We start from the raw sequence: 23242 nt of genomic DNA, 5'->3' as shown, positions 1-23242 counted from the left end.
CTCGCTTTACGCGGCAAGTGCGTACCGTGCAGTATGGGGACCGTGCTATAAAAAACTTATATTTAACATACAATCAGGCTAATTCGTAGTGCGTTCTATAGAACCTTACATAGTGCAGTATGGGAACCGTGCTATGAGGACTCAGAGTTAGTACAAATCGCACCACTTTTATCATGCTGTATGGAGACCCACAAATATAACTTGAAGTAGGAGTAATACGGACGAATGATATAGACACCTTATTCAAAATTGGCGCGACAACAGTTGTCAGCTCAAACGTGTTCCTAGGCAGCTATTATATAATCAGACATAGCCTAAAAGATAAAAGTCGATAACAAAACTTACATTATAGTGCAGTATGGGAACCGTGCTATGAGAGACTCAGAGTTAGTACAAATCGCACCACTTTTATCATGCTGTATGGAGACCCACAAATATAACTTGAAGTAGGAGTAATACGGACGAAATGATATAGACACCTTATTCAAAAATTGGCGCGACACAGTTGTCAGCTCAAACGTGTTCCTAGGCAGCTATTATATAATCAGACATAGCCTAAAAGATAAAAGTCGATAACAAAACTTACATTAATACTTTTTTGATATCAAGTTACTAGAATCACTCATAGGTTGCACAACGAACTTATAGGCTGTTCACCAAATACCGTGCAATAAGAAGTCCGTGTAGTCGGAGGGATTTTTAGCTCCGTGTAGTATGGGAACCGTGTACCATGAGTGCCGTGTAAGCCGAGGGTTGACTATACAGTAGACCCGACTACACGAACTTCTTATTACACGGTATTTGGTCAACAGCCCATAAGTTCCTTGATATTGTGGGAATCAAGCAGGCTAGTCATGAGAGGAAAACAATTAGACTTGTCATTTTATATTTTTCATATCAGTAATATTTTATAATGAATCAAATTTATATATTTTTATACGATGGGAGGTTATACTTTTATATTCATTACGACTCCCACATTGGTGACCTACGACGATTGAAATGAAGACAAAGAAGGAGTTTTATTTTTCGAGGATTTGAGAAATATAGATTTTGACGCAGCACCATAATCACTGGTCTTCAGAGACGACTTATAAGGTACGTCCAGTCATCGCTTCATCATAGTTAATGCACTTACTATCTGAACCGGACTTTCGTGGTTACCCATTTGGTATACCCAGACCTCATTGTTTATTGCTGACAGAAAAAACTAATTTGGAGCCTAAACTTTTCATTGGAATGCAATTCAACCTCTCCTTGTCCGTTAACTCAACAAATCGTCTTTTGATGCTACCTCCCATTATCGGTGACAGCGAAGAGTCAAAACAAAATGAAGACATAAATTATTTATTGGATTCCACAATTCTGGACTCTTATGTTAAAGAAACCAATGATCCTGATTTGGATAAAGAGCCTACTTCTTTCTCTGATCAGAACCCATCAGATACGAATGCAACACCTGCAGAAATGGAAACTGTACCCATAAATTATGCATTCCAAACATTAAGTAATTCTGATATAACTAATGCTATTTAGATCGAGGCTGAAAATTAGAAGTTCACCGACATCGAGGTTCAGGAAATTTTCCACATGTTTTTTAGTCAGAACCTTATGCAGAGTATGGAGATGATGGAAAGTCGAATTACCTACCATATGGTGGATCTGCCGACGAAATATGAAAACTACTAATTGACTAGTACCACAATACTGCTATAATCTGCTTTCCCACCATATTTTTATAACGTGTTTCCCTGTATTTTTCTTTTAAACTGTGAGGTCAACACTGGGCAGGGAGTGTGAGGGGATCAAGCAGGCTAGTCATGATGAGAGAGGAAACAATTGGACTTGTCATTTTATATTTTACATATCAGTAATATTTTATAATGAATAAAATTTATATATTTTTATACGATGGGAGTTTATACTTTTATATTCATTACGACTCCCACAATATCAAAAGGGTATTAATGTAAGTTTTGTTATCGACTTTTATCTTTTAGACATGGCTGATTATATAATAGTTGCCTAAGAACACGTGTGAGCTGACTACTGCGTCGCGCCAATTTTTAAGGTATCAATGCCATACATGTCATTTTGTTCATATTACTCCCACTTCAAAGTGTATATCTTAGTTTCCGTACAGCACGATAAAAATGGTGCGATTTGTACCAACTCTGAGTCTATCATAACACGGTTTCCTGCTCTATATAAGTTTCCATAGAACGCACTACGAATTAGCCTGAATTGTATGTTAATTACGAGTTTTTTATAGCACGGTCCCAATACTGCACGGTACGCACTTGCCGTGTAAAGCGAGGGTTTACTGTACATACCCAAGTATTTTACTTCTGTGGTATCTGAAATAACTTTATTGTATATTCTAACTGGGGGGCATTTATCCTTTTTTAGGGTAAATGTTATATGACTGGATTTGGCATCATTGATCTTTACTCTCCATTGTTGTGACCACTTTTCAATTTTGTGTAAATGTTGTTAAAGTTTATTGCTAGCAGCATTAGGGTTGGAATCTGTAGCCGCAATTATAGTGTCGTCAGCGAACGTAGCGATTATTGTCTGGTCAGCGAGTGGTAGGTCATGGGTGTAAATAATATATAACATGGGACCAAGACAGCTATGAAACGCCTACCTCTATCTTGCGAAAGCTGGAAACTTTGGTGCTTATTTTGGTTTGAAAAGTTCTATCACTAAGTTGGCCAATTTTTTAACAACAATCCCTCATGCCAGTCTTTATCGAATGGCTGATTCACATCAAGTAAAGCAGCTGTGCAGTATTTTCCTTCTTTAAATGCCGTGTGTATTTTAATAACTATCAGATGACATATGAGTATTTCGGCCGAAATCCAAATTGATGGTCCGGAAATAATTGATGATATTTGATTATATCGAATAGCATTAGTTTCTCGAACAGATTAGCTATAGTTCAAATTAGAGAGATGGGTCTATAGGAGTCGACTAGATCTGGATTTTTGTTAGGTTTAGGAATTAGTATTATTTGAGACTGCTTTAGTAAATTTGCCCAATAGTTTAATCTTAGTATTGCGTTGATAATATATGTAAGTAGCACAAAACCTTTCTTGAGCTACTCTTTTAACAACCTGAGCGTGATACTGTCTATACCAGGAGCCTTTCTATTTTTTTATTTCCAAGCAACGCGAGCGTATTGTGTCTGGTGAAAACGTCGATGTACGAGTAATAGTAACGTTTAGAGCAAGATGACTTATTTCGTGATTGCTGATGCTGTTTCCGTTATCGTTAGGTTTGAACACTGATTCAAGATAATCAGCAAAGCAGTCGGCTTTCTCTTTATTACTCCGAGCCCACGTGAACCCTCCTGGTTTGAACATTTCAATTGGATTGCTTAAGATATTCACTCTTTTATTAGACTTGGTTGCGCGCCATAGAGAAGTGCCTCTTGTATTTAAGCAGATTTCTCGAAATTTTGCTGATTGAATAATCTTAGCTCATACTTGAGTTTGTTGTTGAGGTTATTGAGAAATGTTTTAGTTCGAGGTTCATGGTTTATCTTTAAACGCGTTTTCCTCGAAAAAGCATTTCCCGAATTTGCTGCAACGATTACTCAAAAACAAATGTTTCGATCACTATCAATTTTTTTTACATGTTCTATATATAGTTCTCCGTAAAATAAACTATCGATTTTTTGATCGGATCAAAAATCAAATTTTGGCAGTTCAAAAACGACCAAAATTTTAGGTAAAATTTGACTTTTTTTAACGCCGCCATTTTGTCATTTTTTTATTTTTTTATCGTAGGTCATTTTACAGACAGTATTATCTAGTTTAATGAGAAGGGCCTTTTTTCGCGCCGTTGGGGATCGACGATAACTTAAAAAATATTTAATTACTATGTGTTCTTAAAACATGTGTAAACATATTCTTAAAATTTTGAAATGATTGATAAAGTATTTTTTTTAACATAAATTCCCAAAAATCACCTTTTTTATTTACACTAGATGTGCCCTTTAACGTTTAAAAAAATTAATTATAAAAGAAAATTATCTACTCTCAATCAAGTTAACTGATAAATTTACTTCAATAAATTCAAAAATATACCTTGAAAAAATTAGATTAAATATTTAATCTTATCGCTCTTTTTCAAATTGCTTGCCTTATATTTGACGCATTTGCATGCATATCAGCGACTGTCGTTAGTTGTACTTCAACCTGTGCCCACGATATAGGCTAAAATGAATTTTGAAGGAAAGCATGCAATAATTGTTGGTGGAGTGTCTGGTATCGGACTATCATCTGCTGAGCTTATGCTCAAACATAAAATTGAAGTAAGGAATTGAATCTTTATTATATTTTTGTTAAAATTTAATTGAACGATATATATATATATATATATATATATATATATATATGATTTTTCTTATTTTTAATATCAATATTGTTGGCCCCCCTTATTTAGAGCATTAAGCCACCTACATTTCATTTTTTTAATATTCTACATCATATTTATATATTCTACACTATCTTCGCCATGCTTATTTATCTATGATCTTCGCATATATATTCTATAATATTTTTTATTTATATATGTACTATCTAATGTTAAGCTCTTTGCAACTGATTTCTTTATTCTTTTTTTTTCTTTTAAATATACACTTTTCGAATTCTAATCTAGCTTTCCTTCTTATTTCTGATGATTTATTCAAATTCAACTGAACTTATTTCTGATCTTCTCCAATTCTGACCTTTCCCTTGCTGTCTCCATACTTTTGATTTTATTGTAATTCAATTCAACAAATCTGATAATATTTAGTTTCTAATTAACTATTTTTTAATTCTACTTTACTTATATTTCTGTGCAGTTTCTAAATAAAATACAATTTCTATTAAACTTTTTATATTATTAATGTAATTGCCAAAAATCGATCTAATATATTTTTGATCTAAATAGCTATATATGTGATTTATAGCATAGTAAGAAAGATATCAACTATTTTCGAAATAAAAAGCAGATAATTGGCTTTTTGTCCGCCTTTTTGCTAAACTTGGAGTAGTCGAGAACTCTAAGCATTATTTAAAAAAATCTGAAGGGCGAATGTAAAAAGGTACTAATCAGTAAATTCGATTGACAGTTTCTATGACATATGATACATAATTTTAAATTTACTAATTTCTCAGTTTTGTGTCATAAACTAAAGCTTCCACCATGGTAATGACGTCTAAAATGTTCACTGGATTTGCAATATAAAATATACTAACATATTCAAAATTAAAATTCATTTGCATTTGAAATTTGCATATGCTGCAATAATATAATGTGCATGACGCTAAATTTAATTTATGGCACAAAACTGTAACGTACTTATATAGATAAAAAAATAATATTTTTAATATTATTTGAAATAATAATATTTATCCAATTTATTTCAGAAAGTATTAATAATTGATCACATGTCTGAAAAATTCGATGAATTAACCGTAGAGCTATCAAAAAAATACGGTAAAAATAAAATTATATTTTATGAATCTGATGTAAGTGATCTCAATCAATTAAAAGCTGCTTTTGGATTTGCCAGAGAAAAATTGAATAATGTGAGAATAGTTCTGAATAATGCAGCTATATTAGCTGAATCAATTTGGGAGAAGATGATTGATATCAATGTGGTAAGATTAAATATTTTTTTGTTATAATTAGGTAACATATGGTATAGGGGATATGTTATGATTTGACATAATAACCAAGTTTACAAATTTTATATTTAATTACCATTTCTATTATTGTTAGCATTTTGGTCATTATTTATTTGATTTATATCGCATTAGTCCTGAAAAACTAGGACAAAATTTTTATCACCTATTACTATAGGTTTATTGTAGAATATTATTTTATTATCTATTATTATTTGAACCTACATGTTACATTATAAGCAAAGAAAATTATGTTTTGTTTGTCATTTACATTTTTAAATTAAAATAATTTTATTTATTAACGACTTTGGCATTGCGCTTTTTGAACAAATATTTAACTTATTATTAAATCCCTGTAGAGTAAATCCTGTATCGCAATAAAATCAAAAATGAAAATTTTTATATATCTTTACGTTTCAAAATCTTCTGAACATTTTGGCATACCTTAGAAAAAAATTATGTATGTGTGTATCTGTGTATGTGTGTATGCGTGTGCGGATACAATTTTTTGCCGACGATTTCGGGAACTCGGTTCAACCGATTTCAATTGTTCAAAAAACATTCGATTGCTCTTGATAAGGATACATGCTGATTAGTTTTTGGCATAGGCAGGTCTAGCCGTATCGAAGATACGGGGCAAAAAGTGCTAAAAACGGTAGCTCAATATGCTTTGAAAAAAATTCAAAATTTCCAAACTATTTCAAAATAAAGAAAAAGAAAAAGCCTTTTTTCTAAAATAGTAAATTTTTGTAAAAAAATTATAGTTTCTCAAAAATCTTATTTTTTCAAAGTAAAATTTTTTCAAAGATGTTGATCTTTAAAAAAAAATTTTTTTTTGGTACGGGAAGTTACAGCAATTTGCTTTAAGGCACGATGCCATGCGTCCCACTAGTTTCTTTTTTAACTTCTATAAAACATAAATGTAAAAGTATACATTTACCAAAACGTGAAAGTAAAAGTATAAATTTGTCTTTTCATTTCAAATCTACCTACTGTTTTGGTAAATGTACACATTCTCCGCTAAAAGTGCACATTTCCTATGAGTGTATTTTTAACGTAACCTAGATGATTGCATATAACATATGAATATATTATATTCTCATATTATCTAGGGATGCTAGACAAGCGGTTGAATAACTACACGTTAAAAATGTACATTTTACATTTAATCGCCATATCAAATTCGTAAGGGTTGTGTGTTTTTTTGCTAATATTATCTCAAATGAATCTCTCGTTTGATGGGATTCTCACATCTTGTGTTTAAGTCGTATGTTAAAATCTATTTATGAGTTTTTTCTCAATAAATTCATCATAAACACCTGTTATACACATTCTATATTTTGTGAAATAAAATAATCAGGTGGCTTCAAAACGTAAATAATTTCTATAATCACTTTATGATAAATATTATTTGTTTACAAATGATAATGATATGGGAGTATTAAATAGGTGCGTGCGATTTGTTTAAAATTAAAAATGATCAATTTCGTTAAATTATCTAAATCAGATAAAGGGATTAAACGAATTTAGTAAATTAATCGCATTGCTAGACATACTCTAGACGATAATCTAATCATTTGTTAGCAATACTTTTGTATGTTTATTGTTTATTTAATATTAAGCTTTCAAGTTGTTTTAACTTTCGTACAGTAACTCTAAATTCTGACAGTATACATAATTTTAATCTTTGATTTTACATTATTTAAATTCGTTTTAACTACCATGCTACACGTGTTGTAACAATTTTTTCAAAATTTAATATTTTTTGTGATCCACTAATTACATTTCTATAAATAAGGATCGATGGTTGCTGTAACTATCCTTTTATTGAATTGAGTAAAAATAATTCCACAGCTGTTGTTCATCATTTCACAATTAATTATTTTCTAAAAATAAGTTCGGTATTGGGTAATTGGCATTATGTCTACTAAGTCTAATGACAAAATACGACAATGATGCATCTGATATTTTATTCTTTACTTATTTTTAAGATAATTGACTTGTTTCTAAGTAATTCTTTTTATAAATCAACGCCGTGAACTATAACTAATATAACAGAAAAATACAGTGCCTTCCGTAATAGAAATGCTTAGCATATATCAACGTAATTTACAATTATTATCATAATTGAAATCAAAGATATAGTGGTTTCTGTTTCTCAATTTACAGGTACCTACATCTTATAAACTACACATTCCGTTGTAATTTTTTTACATTAATCAAGATATCTATTTGTACATTTTAGCAATCACATTATCAAAGATTGATAAATTTGAAGCGAAATAAGATATATGAAATATAAACTTAGTTGATAATAATAACGCAAACCAAAATTTTATGATAGATCAATTTTGAATTACCTATCAAAAAATGTCGTACCTGCGCAGTTCTGTTAACTGCGCCGGCCTGCAGGACAAAAGTAATGAAATATTATGCAGGTCCGTTTACCTGTTCAATAGAGACAAAACAACATTTTGATATCGTTATTGTTCAAGATTTTGATTTCGTTATTATTGTTAAATATTGCCCCCAGCTTCCCTACGTATGTAATTAATTTCAATTTTTAGTTCAAATTTAGGACGTATTTGTTCAAACTTAGTTTTTTTGGCTAAATGGTTTTCTTTATATAAAATATATATAAATAAAAACGTATGAATTCAATTAATTTGTAATTTTTCATTATGGGTATGTTGGACTCAATACCGCCCTGGTATAATACCAACTAAAACCTCCGCTTTGCCCTTGCCTCTGATTCCCACGGAAACCACCATTACTTCGTGAGGGGAGGATCTGGAATTTTATAATTAACTTCCCGTAGGGCAAGTTATAGTAATCGCAAAAAAAATCGAAAATGAAAATTTTTATATATCTTTACGTTTCAAAGGTTTCTGAACATTTTGGCATACCTTAGAAAAAATGGATGTATGTGTGTGTGTATGTGTGTGTGTGCGGATACAAATTTTCGTCGACGATTTCGGGAACACGGATGAAGCGATTTGAATAAAAAACATTCGACTCGTATTGATAAGGAGACGTGCTGATTAGTTTTTGGCAAAGGCAGGTCTAGCCGTTCCGAAGACATGGGGCAAAAAGTGCGAAAAACAGTAACTCAGTTTTTAAGAGAACGGAGCGTCCGATTTTAATAATTCAAAAAACATTTTACTTGCATTGACGAAACGAACAACTCGTAATTTTTGGAAAGGTAGATGTAGCGGTTATGGACTCTCAATAAAAATAATTTAAAAAAATGTCATTTGGCGGTCAAAAATGTTTATTGGACATATGTACATCAAATTATCAGATATTTTATAGAGATTTTAATATTGTGTACACATTTTGTGTAATTTTTTTTTGGGTTCCGTACCAAGATTTTTAATTTCGAAGTTTTGTTATATGGTTCAAATAAATGTCCTCGACATTTTCGACAGTATGAAATAACCGATTTGTATGATTAAAAAATCATTCGGTTCGTACTCGATCGCAAAGCGTTTTTGCAAAAGGCTATTTTGCCGTTTCGGAGGTATGGAGCGTAAAGGGTGTAAAAACGGTTATGCAGTTCTTGAGAGAACAGATTATCCGATTAGATGAATTCAAAAAACATTTTGCTTGAGTAGATTGTGTGCAAAAAATGCATTTACAGAAAATTTAGTGATTTTGAAAATTAAAAAAAATAATCAAAATTTTCAAAAAAAAATTCAAAGTTTCAACAAATTTAAATTTTCGAAATTCTTCATCTTTTTCAAAAAAAACTAAATTTCAAAAAATTGCAAAATAAATTATTTTTTACAAAAATTTAATAATTTTTCGAAAATTAAAAAAAATCGCATATTTTCAAAATTTTCTAATTCTCAAAATATTAAAAAAAACGTTTCTTTTAGATTCCAAAGAATTTTAAACTTCGAAAAAAAATTTGAAAAAAAATCTAAATTATTAAAAAATTTCTAAATTATCAAAAAAATCTAATTAAAAAAAATAGACTCTTGTAAACGTACACATAAGTTGTTTATAAAATACACTCATCACCTAATTTAAAAAGCGCTTATAAATTTACAGTATGTATTTATAATAAATAATGTATTTGAAAATCTTCAAAACAATTATTGATTATTTTTTCATTCCTCGAATGTTTAATTACGGTACGGTACGTTTGAATTTGATATTGATTTGTTGAACAGAGTCTAATATTCGGGCATATCATTAATAAAAAACATAAATATCATTTGAGAATGTATTTTACGAATATAAAATTTAAAAACTAAAACAATTGATATTGAAAAATTATAAGGAGTTAAAACTTACTTACAATTTACTAATTTCAGTGTTGAAAAAAGAAGATTCGATAATCGATACGGTATAAGTTTATTGTACTACATTATGTAATATAAACAATAAACCAGTAATTATATAAGATTATATTTCACAATTATACTTACATTAAATTAATAAAATTAGTAATGTTTTGTATTAGAAAGCCAGTATTCTCGGAACTAAGCTTGCTGCCGAGCTTATGGCAGGCCACGATGGTGTTATTGTGAATACCAGCTCAATAGCAGCTCTTCTACCACATCGCTGGTTACCTGTCTACACTAGCACCAAAAGTAGTTTGCTGACATTCACACAATGTTTAGCGGTCAGTATGCTTTCAAGTATGTTTGTAAATACTACATATGTTATCAAATATTACATATTAATTATTACATTAAACACTTAAATGCAAAAAAACAAACAGCTTTATATCTTATATATAAAAATGGAGCTCTCGATCAAATGATTCGGTAAAACTCGAAAACGGCCAAACCGATTTGGCCAGTCTTAGTCTTGAAAAATTCGTGCCAATCCAGAGATGGTCGGAAAGATGTGATATTATTTCAAAATCGCGTAGAAACTTTACATTTTTAATTTGAAAGTTTGTGTAGAATTTAAATAAAATAATGGACGGTGGCTAATACGTGAAATGTCAACCTTTTTGACAGATGATGTTCAATTACGTTTAATAAGATGTTTTACGTGAATATTATTTAATTATGATTAAATTGTAATAAGTAGTTTTATTTATACACAAAAACGTTAGTAAACGGGCCGCAAGGCCCGCAAGTGTTACTAGAGACTCAAAATATCAACTTTTTTGAAATTTAATATGAAAATGCACTTTTGGGCATATTTTTCTCAAACACGGTGCTCTGAAAGATCTCATTTGTATAATTATATACTTATTGGTATTTATAAAACATTTTCTAGGTTATATTATTTTTTATTTATGTTATTTAAATTCAGAACCTAAATTTGGTATCGAAAGATCAAATGGACATTTTGTCGAATAACATTTTCTCAGTTAGGGGCCGTTCAAGTATTACGTAAGCACTATAGGGGGGCGGGAGGGGATTGTTGATTTGCTTATTTTGGGTTGACATGGGGGCCAGGGGAGTCTGGATGATGATTACGTCATAGGTAGTATTTTTATTTTTTTACATTAATTGCAAAATGTTTACGTAAGCATGGGGGTAGAGGGTAAGAGCTTTGCTTACTTTTGCTGACAAGGGGGATCGGGGGGGGGGTAAATAATTGTAATAAATCTGCTTACGTAATACTTGAACGATCCCTTATAATTTCCTAAAATTTATCGAAGAATAGATAGTAATATATGAAGGTCCGGGGTTAAAAAGGTCCACCACCGATGTGTCAAAAATCAGTAAAGTTAAGCATTGTTTAACAACAAAATTTGAAAGTAGAGAAAAAAAGATGTATAACCAGCTATACCCTTGATTTGAAAGCGGTGATCTTTGAAATAGGGGAGATAAACGGTAATCTTTGAAAATCCATAATAAAAGTATTTTCTTCCTTTGGTAGTTTTTTAGCATTAGTTAAAAATGTAATTATTTTGTAAAATACCTTTAAAATTATAATAAGACTTTAAATTTTTTTGCCACCTGCCCGTTTCAAGTTACCCCGCCTATAGGATAAAAAGGTCTAGATAACAACTTTTTGAAAGACATCAAAAAAGCACATTTCTACAATGATGAAGTAGAAGGCAGTTTACTGAACGTAGTCAGATAATTGTTCGTTTGAAATGTGTTATTTGTTGCGATATAATTGGTTTGATTTTCATAATATAATTTATAATTGCTCAAAGTTAAATTGTACCTTTGTTCTCCGTCCTCCATATATTTTTTTATTAAATTTACTTTAATTTATGGGATGTTACTTGAAACTTCTCAAAAAGCAAGTCAAAGAAGAAATACTTAATACATTTTCTATCTCTCCTCGCAGAAATTTGAAAATTTTGATAAGCTCAGTAGTATTATTTACAATTATACACAAAATCCAGAATCCAAAAAGAATCTGAAAAACTTGAAACGTAATCAATAAGTCGAAAGACCAAAAAGACTTCCTGTTTGATTCAGTGGCGGATCCAGCTTCGGCGTCAGGGGGGGGGTCATAATTGAAAAGTTTTTAAAGTCCTCAATGAGTATGTAACAAATTTAATATATATATATATATATATATATATATATATATATATATATATATTAGAAAGAGCGGGGCGTAAAGATTCGCGGGTAAAAAGGTCCACTACCGATATCTCAAAAACAAGTAAAGTTAAGAATTTCTTAACAACAATATTTGAAAGTAGAGGGAAAAATGTACAACCAGCCATCACCCTGATTCTTACGACGTTAAAAAAGCATTTTTACAAGAGATAAATTAAATAAATCTTTATTCCAACTCTGCTGGAGAATATTTTGGACAAAATATCGAATCAAGGTTATATACAGAGTTATCTCTGTAAAAAATGTATCTATAAAATTCATATTTTTCATTGGTTGAATAATGTAGCTATTATTTCGTTAAATCCCTTTAAAATTAAAAATAGTAAATTGGATTGTTTGTCCTCTCGCCGATTTTACCCCGCCTATGGGGTAAGAAAAGACCAAGTGACAATTTTTTTAAAAACAGCAAAAAAACACATTTATGTGATGAATTAGCTGTAAGTTGTACTAAAACATAGTCAGACGATTTTTTGTTTGATATGTCTGATTGGTTGTTATGTTTTTCGTTTAGTTTTCACAATATAATTGCTCAAAGTTAAATTAGACCCGCCTAACCCTATATATGTGTATTTTTATAAAAATAATCTGCGTCTTTGACGTGTGTCAAAATTTGATCTTTCCTCGACGTTTTCTCGTCTGAACCGATGTTAAAATTTAAAAACTATAAAATGGAACTGAATAAGCGCTTGCGTTGATTAGTTTTTTGAGACGATTGGTCGATCCGTTTCTTTACTATTGACAGAAAAGTGCAGAAATTATCGTCCATGTTTTTGTCAAAAATTTTTAATCGTTTTTTGCTTAAACTATTCGATTGATATCATTTGGAAATAAATGGTTTCTGGCGAAGATCGGTCAAGTCGTTTCTTTTTCATAATAGATTGCTATTTTTTGGCGATTTAAGCAAAACTTTGCATGGCGATAGAGTTTCTGCTCTAAATGAACGTACTAAACTATATTAAGGCCTGCGACAAGTGGTTTACTTATGATAATTAAAGTTTGGATTATTTGGCCGCGTTTTTAAAAAATTCACCGTGTGTTTGTATTCGGCTTCGTATTTTGTATGTGTTTGTTTTCCATCAATGTGTAATATTCAAACCATTTTTCAAAAAAATAATTACTATATTTGAAAATAAAAACAATTTGCAATAGTTTCTCACTTCAAAATGGTTTACAGCGATTAGGAATACTTCTCTAAATCAGTCATTATTAACTTCCCATAGGGTAGTTATAGTAATAGGCCGAAAATCTAACGTTTTGAAGGTTTCTGAACACTTTGCCATACTTCAGAAAAAATGGATGTGTGAGTGTGTTTTGTATGTCCGCATTCTTTCGTCCACGTTTTCGGGGGTATGGTTTAACCGATTTGAATGGTTCAAAAAACATTCGATTCTTATTGTTAGGGAGATGTGCTGATTAGTTTTGGCAAAGACAGGTCCAGCAGTTACGGAGATACGGAGTAAAGAGTGCAGAAAACACAAATCTAAATAACATTGAGTTTGTAATGATTGTGAGATGAGGTGATTAGTTTTTGGCAAAGGCAGGTCCGGCAATTTCGAAGATACTGAGCCAAATATGCAAAAAATGGCAGTTTAGAGAGAGAAACTGAGCGACCGGTTTGAATGATTCAAAAAACTTTCTGCTTGTTTTGACAAAATAATTGCTTTTCAAAAAAAAATTGTTTAAAATTTTTTTTGTATATAGAAAATAATTTAGATTTTAATTTTAATTCTGACTAAAGTTTAAAACTTATATACTATAAATAAATAGTTTTAACTTTGCAATTCAGTTTATATAGTTCTTATAAATATTAGACCCTGTTAAAATATTTATAATAATCTATTTGAAAACATTTAATATTCCTCGAACATTTCGTTACGGTACGGGAAGTTCCAGCAATTTGCCTTAAGGCACGATGCCAAACACCACTAGTTAACTAAGTTATAGTAATCGCAAAAAAATCGAAAATGAAAATTTTCATATATCTTCACGTTTCAGAGGTTTCTGAACATTTTGGCATACCTTAGAAAAAATGGATGTATGTGTGTGTGTGTGTGTGTGTATGTATGTACGTGTGTGTATGTATGTGCGGATACAAATTTTCGTCGACGATTTCGGGAACACGGATCAACCGATTTGAATAATTCAAAAAACATTCGATTCGTATTGATAAGGAGACGTGCTGATTACTTTTTGGCGAAGGCAGGTCTAGCCGTTCCGAAGATACGGGGCAAAAAGTGCCAAAAACGGTACCTCCGTTTTTAAGAGAACGGAGCGTCCGATTTGAATAATTCAAAAAACATTTTACTTGTATTGACAAGATATAGAATTGATCAAATTTTCATAAAGGCAGGTCTAGCGGTTTCGGAGATCTAATGAAAAAAGTAAAAAAAAAATGCCATTGGGCGGTTAAAAATGATTATTAGACATATGCACATCAAATTATCAGATATTTTATAGAGATTTTAACAATAAGTATACATTTTTTTTACATTCCTATGGGCTCCGTACCAATGCTTATGCGTTAGACGGCGGCGCGGCACTTGCGTGCTTTGACATTTCGTCTCTATGCAGTTCAAGCAGTGCGATTGCTTTGAAAAAAAGTTCAAAATTTCCAAAATATGTCAAAATAAAGAAAACATTTTTTTTAAAAAAAATTTTGTTTTCAAAAAAAATTTTTTTTTAAAAAAAAAGTAATATTTTGTCAATTTTATAGTTTCTCAAAAATCTATTTTTTTTCGAAGTAAAATTTTTTCAAAAATGTTAATTGTTTTTAAAAAAATAATAATTTTTGGTACGGGAAGTTCCAGCAATTTGCCTTAAGGCACGATGCCCTAATTGCCTTAAGACAGAATTACACTTACAGCTAGTTTATATATTTGCAGCGACACTAGCTCTCCTACTATTGAAAATAGTAGTAAAGAGCTACACTAGCCTCCACACTATTAGGGACCCTAATATGTGGAGGGGGTCAGGCTACCAGGTATATAACCAAAGCAGTTACCATCCTCGCTCTCTTTTCTCTTCTACTGGTCGAGCAGGCAATACCTAGAAAAACTACGGAGTCCAAGCGAGGAATACCAAGAATACCAGAATTCAACCAAGAAGATTTTGTAATTATTATAATTTTGTAATAAACTTTATTTTTCATTTATAGTGTCTTGATTTTTATATGTGGGACCACCCCACATAATTGGTGACCCCGACGCTGAATTGGACCACATAGCCTGTGAGCTGAACTATAATAGTCGATTATCCGCATAGAAGACAATAAAAAACAAATAATGAATGAAGACATGCAGGACACTAAAGGGGAACTGGACGCAATCTCACGCACTCCGCATCTACCGCCATTTTTGAGTGAGAAACCGACATTGTGGTTCACAATTGCCGAAGCAATATTTTCTCGATGCCGCATCATCAATGACCTGGCTAAATATGAATTTGTAATAGCTCACCTAGATTGCAAATATTTACTCCAGATTGAGGACGTGATAAATTCTCCGCCTGCAGAGAATAAATACATAAAACTAAAGGAGGAATTAATCAAAAGGCTATCAATTTCCGAACGGCAAAGGATAAGACAATTACTTTTGCAAGAAGAACTTGGTGATCGAAGTCCTTCTCAGTTCCTACGTCACCTTCGTTCATTGGTCGGAACAACTACAGTCGACAATTCACTCCTACGAGAAATCTGGATTCAACGACTACCGGTCCAGACTCAACAAATATTGCAAACCCAGATCAATGGAGACCTAGAAGAACTTGCATCGCTCGCCGACAAAATATGTGAGATTGCACAACCGCCAGTAGTCGCAGCAACTAGTAGCAATCAACAGCAAGACATCATACAAAAACTAATTGATAAAAATGATCAACTAACACAGCGTGTGGAAGATCTTACTGAGCAATTAGCCAAGTTAACCTATCGTAGCAGACTCAACCTATCGGCAAATAGAAACCGTAGCCCATTTCGACAGCACAGGTCTAACCACTTTCTCAGGCCGAGAAGTACTTCTAGATCGCGCAACCGTAATACATTCTGTTGGTACCACGCCAAATTCGGAAAGAAGGCAAGAAAATGCGAGAGTCATTGTTCGTTCAGAGAGGAAAACTCCAACGGCAAGGAGTGATGGCGACCTATCCTTGCTCTTCATCAAGCCGTCGCCTCTTCATAAGTGATCGCAGAACTAAGGTACAGTTTTTGGTCGACACAGGTTCAGACGTTTGCGTGTATCCAAGGCGCTTAACTGCTAAACCTAATCCACAACTAAACTATACTTTGTCTGCAGCCAATGGAACCAACATACGCACGTACGGGGATATTATTCTACAATTAGATTTTGGACTAAGAAGAAATTTTACTTGGAGATTCATCGTAGCAGACGTAACAATGCCTATACTTGGAGCAGACTTTTTGGCGTACTACAATATCATTATCGATATAAAGAATTCTCGTCTACATGACAACCTGACATCACTGTCATCTCCAGGATGTGTCACATTCTCTCGGATACAAAGTGTCAAGTCTATATTTGGAGATAGTGCATACAATAAATTATTAGCTGATTTTCCATCCATCACCAGACCATCAGGCTTGTGTCAAGAAAGCAAACACAAAACATTTCATTATATCAGAACCACTCCAGGACCTCCAGTTTCTTCTAGACCACGGCGCCTCAAGCCAGAATTACTTCGCGTAGCCAAAGAAGAATTCAAGAATATGGTAGAATTAGGCATTGCAAGAACCCTCCGATAGTTCTTGGTCTTCACCTTTACATCTCACACAGAAAAAGGATTCGACGTGGCGTCCATGCGGAGATTATCGGCTACTCAACTCACGCACAATTCCAGACAAATATCCCGTTCGTCATATTGCGGACTACGCCCATAATTTAGCAGGATGTACTATATTTTCAGTGATCGACTTAGTGAAAGCCTTTCAGCAAATTCCAGTCCATCCTGATGATATTGCAAAAACAGCAATTATAACACCATTTGGGCTGTTTGAGTTCCCGTATATGACTTTTGGACTAAGGAATGCAGCACAAACATTTCAGCGATTTATAGATGAGGTTACACAAGGTCTGGATTTTTGTATGCATACCTAGATGATATTCTTATATCATCTACATCGCTAGAAGAACACCAAGATCATCTCCGCCAATTATTTCAACGCCTGAAAGACCACGGCGTTGTCATTAATCCAGCGAAATGCGTATTAGGTGCACCCAAAGTTACATTTCTTGGTTATGAAATTTCTAAAGATGGAACTTTGCCACCACAAGACCGTATCAACGATCTCCAAGAATATCCGCTACCGGCAACCTACTCAAAGCTGCGACGCTTCATAGGAATGATTAATTACTATCGAAGGTTTATTCCTCACATAGCTGAATTTCTTGCTCCGCTACACAAGCTGCTCTCAGGATCTACCAAATCTGGATCACAACCAATTTCTTGGACTCCACAGCTTCAAGATAACTTCGAGACTTGTAAGAAAGAATTGGCTAAAGCAACATTACTAGCACACCCAGTTCCAAATGCTCAAACAGCATTATTTAGCGATGTATCTAACCATTCTATCGGTGCAGTATTACAGCAGTACATCAATGGCACTTGGCAACCTTTGGGCTTCTTTTCAAAAAAACTATCTGAGAAACAACAACTATGGCCAGCATATTATCGAGACTTTTGGCAGGATACGAAGCAGTGCAACATTTTCGAAGCTTACTGGAAAGGGAGACATTTCATTTGGTTTACTGACCACAAACCTTTAATTCACGCCTTTGCCCAGCGAAAGGACAAGCTGCCGCCAATACAGTTAAATCAATTAAAGTTTCTTGTCGCAGTTTACAACAGATGTTCGCTATGTTAGTGGACAACAAAACATTGTAGCCGACGCTTTCTCAAGAGGAACAGAAGCCATAACATCGCCTTTGGATCACTCCGTTATTGCTAAATCTCAAGACGAAGATGAAGAACTGGTAACGCTCTTAAAATCAGATACTGCTCAACCTGAAACGCATCGCTATTCCAGGAAACAAAGAACAATTATATTGCGACATATCTCAAAATCGATTACGTCCTTATGTTCCTGCTGAACATAGACGACATATTTTTAATACTCTGCACAATCTATCTCATCCAGGTAAAAAAACCACAACTAAACTCATCACGGATAGATTTGTTTGGCCTGGCATTCGCAAGGATTGTAGAACCTGGGCTCGAAGCTGCATCTCATGTCAACGCTCCAAAATTGGTCGGCATATAGTCACACCACTTGGAGAGTTCAAAGTGCCACCCGCCAGATTTCTGCATGTTCACATTGACATTGTCGGACCACTTCCACAATCAAAAGGTTTTAAATACCTATTCACCGCTATAGACGTTACACACGCTGGCTTGAAGTTTTTCCTCTATCAGATATTACCGCAGAAAGTGTAACCTGGGCTTTCTTGTATTCTTGGATTTCACGCTTTGGTGTTCCATCTCAAGTAACTAGCGACCAAGGACGGCAATTTGTTCAGCTGTTTTTCAAGCGCAACCAAACTACTAGGAATTTCCCATACTCCTACTACAGCATATCACCCGCAATCGAATGGATTGATTGAAAATGCTCACAGGCCACTGAAAACAGCCCTCATGTGCCATGCAGACCCGTCATGGATGGATTCTCCTACCAATATTTTATTAGGAATTCGAGCTTCTGTTAAAGAAGACATTAAAAGCAGCAGCGCCGAATTAGTATACGGAGAACCGCTTCGTCTACCTGGCGAATTTTTAATTAGCACACGCAAGGAGGATACAAACAAGCGATTCTTGAGAAATCTACATCGACATTTCGAAACAATACATCCAACTCCTACATCTGCACATGGATCGAAAAAGACTTTTGTACATAAAGAACTAAGTAATGCAAAATTTGTATTCCTTAGGGAAGACGCTCTGCGACCAGCGCTTTCTTGTCCATACAGAGGTCCGTATGAAGTCATAGATCGAAACTCCAAAACATTGAAAATTAAAATTGGAGAACGCAATGTAAGAGTATCCATCGATCGTGTCAAGCCCGCTTTTACCACAGAAGACGACCAAAGTACGAGTCCAACTCCATCCAGAGCTACTGAACATACCTCCAATCAATATAAAACACGGTTTGGACGGGTAGTTCGTCCTCGCATCCAATAAAATTAATACAATTTTATTGACTCGCCAGGGGGGTATTGCAGCGACACTAGCTCTCCTACTATTGAAAATAGTAGTAAAGAGCTACACTAGCCTCCACACTATTAGGGACCCTAATATGTGGAGGGGGTCAGGCTACCAGGTATATAACCAAAGCAGTTACCATCCTCGCTCTCTTTTCTCTTCTACTGGTCGAGCAGGCAATACCTAGAAAAACTACGGAGTCCAAGCGAGGAATACCAAGAATACCAGAATTCAACCAAGAAGATTTGTAATTATTATAATTTTGTAATAAACTTTATTTTTCATTTATAGTGTCTTGATTTTTATATGTGGGACCACCCCACATATTGATTAACATTTACAGATGTTAATATTACAGAAAGTTCATGCGTAAGGGCCACTCACAGTCAGTTTAATTTTTTGAATTTTGAATGAATTTTTTTTCCTAAACTGTAATAAAACAGCTATTCGCAATACGATTGGAAAATCCTTAAATTTTAGGGATTTTGACTCCGCCATTCGTCTACAATCAGTTAAATATTTAAGTTATATAATGTGTTTGGTGAATGAAATCATTATGAAGTAATTTTGTTGTTAAATTAGTGTTTTATCTAAGTCCTACAACAGGCTCAGGGGGGGGTCATGACCCCCGTGACCCCCCCCCTGGATCCGCCACTGGTTTGATTGTATTGACAAAATATAGACAAACTAATGGGGGTTTATTGTTTTTATAATACCTCATTTTATGTATCATTCAAACAACACATCCTTATTCACTTAACCCTCCGTCGGTCGGCGTGGTCTGGCCAGACTTTTTTCGACTTCAATTAAAAAAAAAACTTCTAGTAATCCTATCGACTTGAAATTTCTTGACTTTTCCTAAATTTTCATTAGCTGTCGATCATTGAAAAAATCAGGACGAAAAAATGTACAGAAGGATAAATATAAGGATATTAACTTTTTTATACTTAGAACGGTCGGAAAGTTCTGTCCAGACCACCCATACATTTTGTATGAAATATACGCTTTTTGATATATGTAAACCAGTATTTTGTCTTTTTTCATGGTATTTTCTATTCAAACTGCGTTGTATACTTGTTTATCTATGGTTGTATATATTCTTTGCTATGTGTTGTAACATGAATGTTAGTATTTTCATGACGAGAGTTTCTTGAAAACCTACCAAACTTATTGGTAATCGCAAACACTGAAAATCGGATGAGTAATGCAAACATTATCAAAAATTTTTCTACCCGTACTGCGTTCGAAATTTTTTTTTTTGGCAAAGCTGTAGTGAAATTATATTTTCACTTTGAGTTTTATAGCTCATTTCAAAGGCGACGCACCTCATTTCGTTTTCATTTGAATTTCACATTCATTTCAAAGGCGCCGAAAAAGAATAAATTTTTCATTGATATAAAACAGAAAAATTAACAAAAAAGCAACGATTTTTTTATATTTTTTGATTTTTTTTATATAATATAATATGTAATATTTTTATTATAAGCAAGCTCAACACATGCAAAAGACGGTAAGAAAAAAAAAATCAAAACTATAAATATTTACTACTAATAATCGTTAATATATAAGACACCAAAAACTCATTTATCCCATATAAATGCATGTAAAATGAATGGTGGTCTAGCCAGACCTTTCCGACCGTTCGAAGGTGAAAAAATATCTGACCGACTTAATATTTTTGATTCTCTAGAAATTGATTAGAATATACCTTACTTAGCAAAACAACGTTTGCCGGGTCAGCTAGTTATATATACTTTTCGAGCTGAAGGGAGGATAAAAGCCAATTCTTTATATTCCTGAACATATATTCTCATATATTTGACGACTATTAAATGGTCTGTCCAATGGCAACACTAACCTAAGTAAAATTTTAATCAGCTTTGATGAATTGCTTCAATGTCGTTGAACAGTTAATGGGATTTGGGCTAAATGGAATACCAAAATTTTTACTAAAAGAATGCTCATCTAAGTTATGCAAACCTTTAAGTTTTATCCTGAATAAATCTTTAAAATGGGGTATGTTTTCAGTTGTTTGGGAAAACGTATATGCTGTCTCTGTATTCAAATTAGGCGTGAAGTAATATACTCGTATGTAATCACTGACAAATTTATATTCAATCAGCTCCACCTAGATTATTTGAAAAAATAATTTTTAGTAGAATAGAGTTTTGGTTTAGAAGCACCCTGAATAATCAACAACGCTCATAAAGGGTAATTCTACAACTTCCAATCTCATGACATTTGTAGAATATGTAATGCATCATCTTGAGAACAAAATGGGAACACGCGCTGTAAAGACAGACTTCAATAAAGCTTTTGATTAGGTTAATCATGGCGTGCTTGATGAAGCTTAAAAAATATGACATTTCTGGTCGGTTATATGATTGGTTTGATTCCGATTTGAGAGGTAGAAAGCTATGCGTGAGAACCAATGACTCCATATCTGATGAATGTACTGTCTCTTTAGGCGTGCCGTAAGGATCTCATCTTGGACCATTGCTATTTTGTATATTCTCATCTGAGTTTTTTTGGTTTGCGGATGATTCTAAAATATACAGAGGCATAAGAAACGAAGGTGATTTGTTTGCGGTCCAGGATGACTTTAATCGATTATCTAGATGGTGTAAAATAAATAAATTTAAATTGAACGTGAATAAATGCTTTTAGAAAATACTCCTTGTTAACGTGCTCGTTCGTTTTCAATTATTGAGCGTGAAAATTTGCTTTTAGAAAATATTCCGTGTTAACGTGCTCGTTCGTTTTCAATTATGTGTAATAAATCCACTCGGAATACTTTTAATCACTTATAAACTAATGTATATTTTATTGATCAAGTCGATTAATTACACATATCGGGAATTTCATGTAACTTGCCTCAAGGCAAAATACCAATACCAACTTGTTAGTTTTTACTTTATGTTATATAGTTGTAGTTTATATTATATGTATTGTGTATATAATTTAAAAGCTGCCTATGATTTCTTAAATTATTATTTTTCCTCTCATAATAATAAACGTTTTATCAATGAATACACGTGAAGAAACTTCTTAGTTTTTTTATCTCATAGTAATAATAACGTTGTAATGAATATTTTTGAACTAATTACAAATTATCTGTGTTGGAAATGCTTTTTTTCTGTTTTAATCATGGAAATTTCATATGATGAATCCAATTTGTAAAAAACTTGCAGCAAACTGAAAATTGTAGTCCAACCGGGATCAGATATCTATTACTATGTCCTGGAGGGACCAATACACCTCTGAGACATGGCATAAATAAGTATGGAATTGTACAAGAGCACATTCCGTATGAACAAATTCCAAAAGCTTTGTTAGAAGACCAAGAGTAAGTACCCACTTATTACTAATAATAAGTTAATTAATATAACTATTTTTTATTAAAACTAATATTTAATATTTTTATATAATTTTAATATCAGTTAATTTATATAAACATAATATCATTCTGCAGACCCGAATTGGTTGGAAATGCATTCATACGCATGCTTCAAGAAGCTGCTAACGGTGCCGTATGGCTGGTTAATGGTGGTAAAATTTTCGATGTGCATGTACCAACATTTGAAGAACTCAAAAAAACAGAAATATAATCACTCGATTTAGGAAAAACATGATAAAAGCATGTGTTTGAAATTATTGAATGAATTAGTATATATTCAATTCAATATTATTCAAATATTTCTTCCTTTATTTAGCACAATTTCGTGGTGACAGTTTTTATTGTAAACATTATATATACATACATATATATATACATATATATATATATATATATATATATATATGTATATT

At 32.8% G+C, this 23242-nt stretch overlaps 1 protein-coding gene across 1 annotated transcript; it reads left to right on the top strand.

Annotated features, from left to right (window-relative positions):
* The first annotated feature begins 4198 nt into the window (after positions 1–4198).
* LOC113367288 (15-hydroxyprostaglandin dehydrogenase [NAD(+)]-like) lies at positions 4199–23040 on the top strand. Its single transcript, XM_026608906.1, has 5 exons — positions 4199–4318; positions 5421–5654; positions 10147–10308; positions 22624–22778; positions 22905–23040. Exons 1-5 carry the CDS (start codon positions 4226–4228, stop codon positions 23038–23040), a joined length of 780 nt encoding a protein of 259 aa, XP_026464691.1. The 5' UTR covers positions 4199–4225.
* The last annotated feature ends 202 nt before the right edge of the window (positions 23041–23242 follow it).

This window comes from Ctenocephalides felis, unplaced genomic scaffold (assembly GCF_003426905.1).
Source record: "Ctenocephalides felis isolate EL2017-DRISC unplaced genomic scaffold, ASM342690v1 CF-g0.4_SCAFFOLD_01170, whole genome shotgun sequence".
Taxonomy (NCBI): Eukaryota; Metazoa; Arthropoda; class Insecta; order Siphonaptera; family Pulicidae; genus Ctenocephalides; species Ctenocephalides felis.
This window is presented reverse-complemented; position numbering and strand designations above follow the sequence as displayed.

Bases quoted from the DNA above. Each gene is read 5' to 3' on its own strand.
- LOC113367288 (XM_026608906.1), top strand. From the start codon at position 4,226: ATGAATTTTGAAGGAAAGCATGCAATAATTGTTGGTGGAGTGTCTGGT. The intron at 4,319-5,420 runs GTAAGGAATTGA...AATTTATTTCAG, and splicing joins TGCTCAAACATAAAATTGAA to AAAGTATTAATAATTGATCA. The intron at 10,309-22,623 runs GTCAGTATGCTT...AAAAACTTGCAG, and splicing joins CATTCACACAATGTTTAGCG to CAAACTGAAAATTGTAGTCC.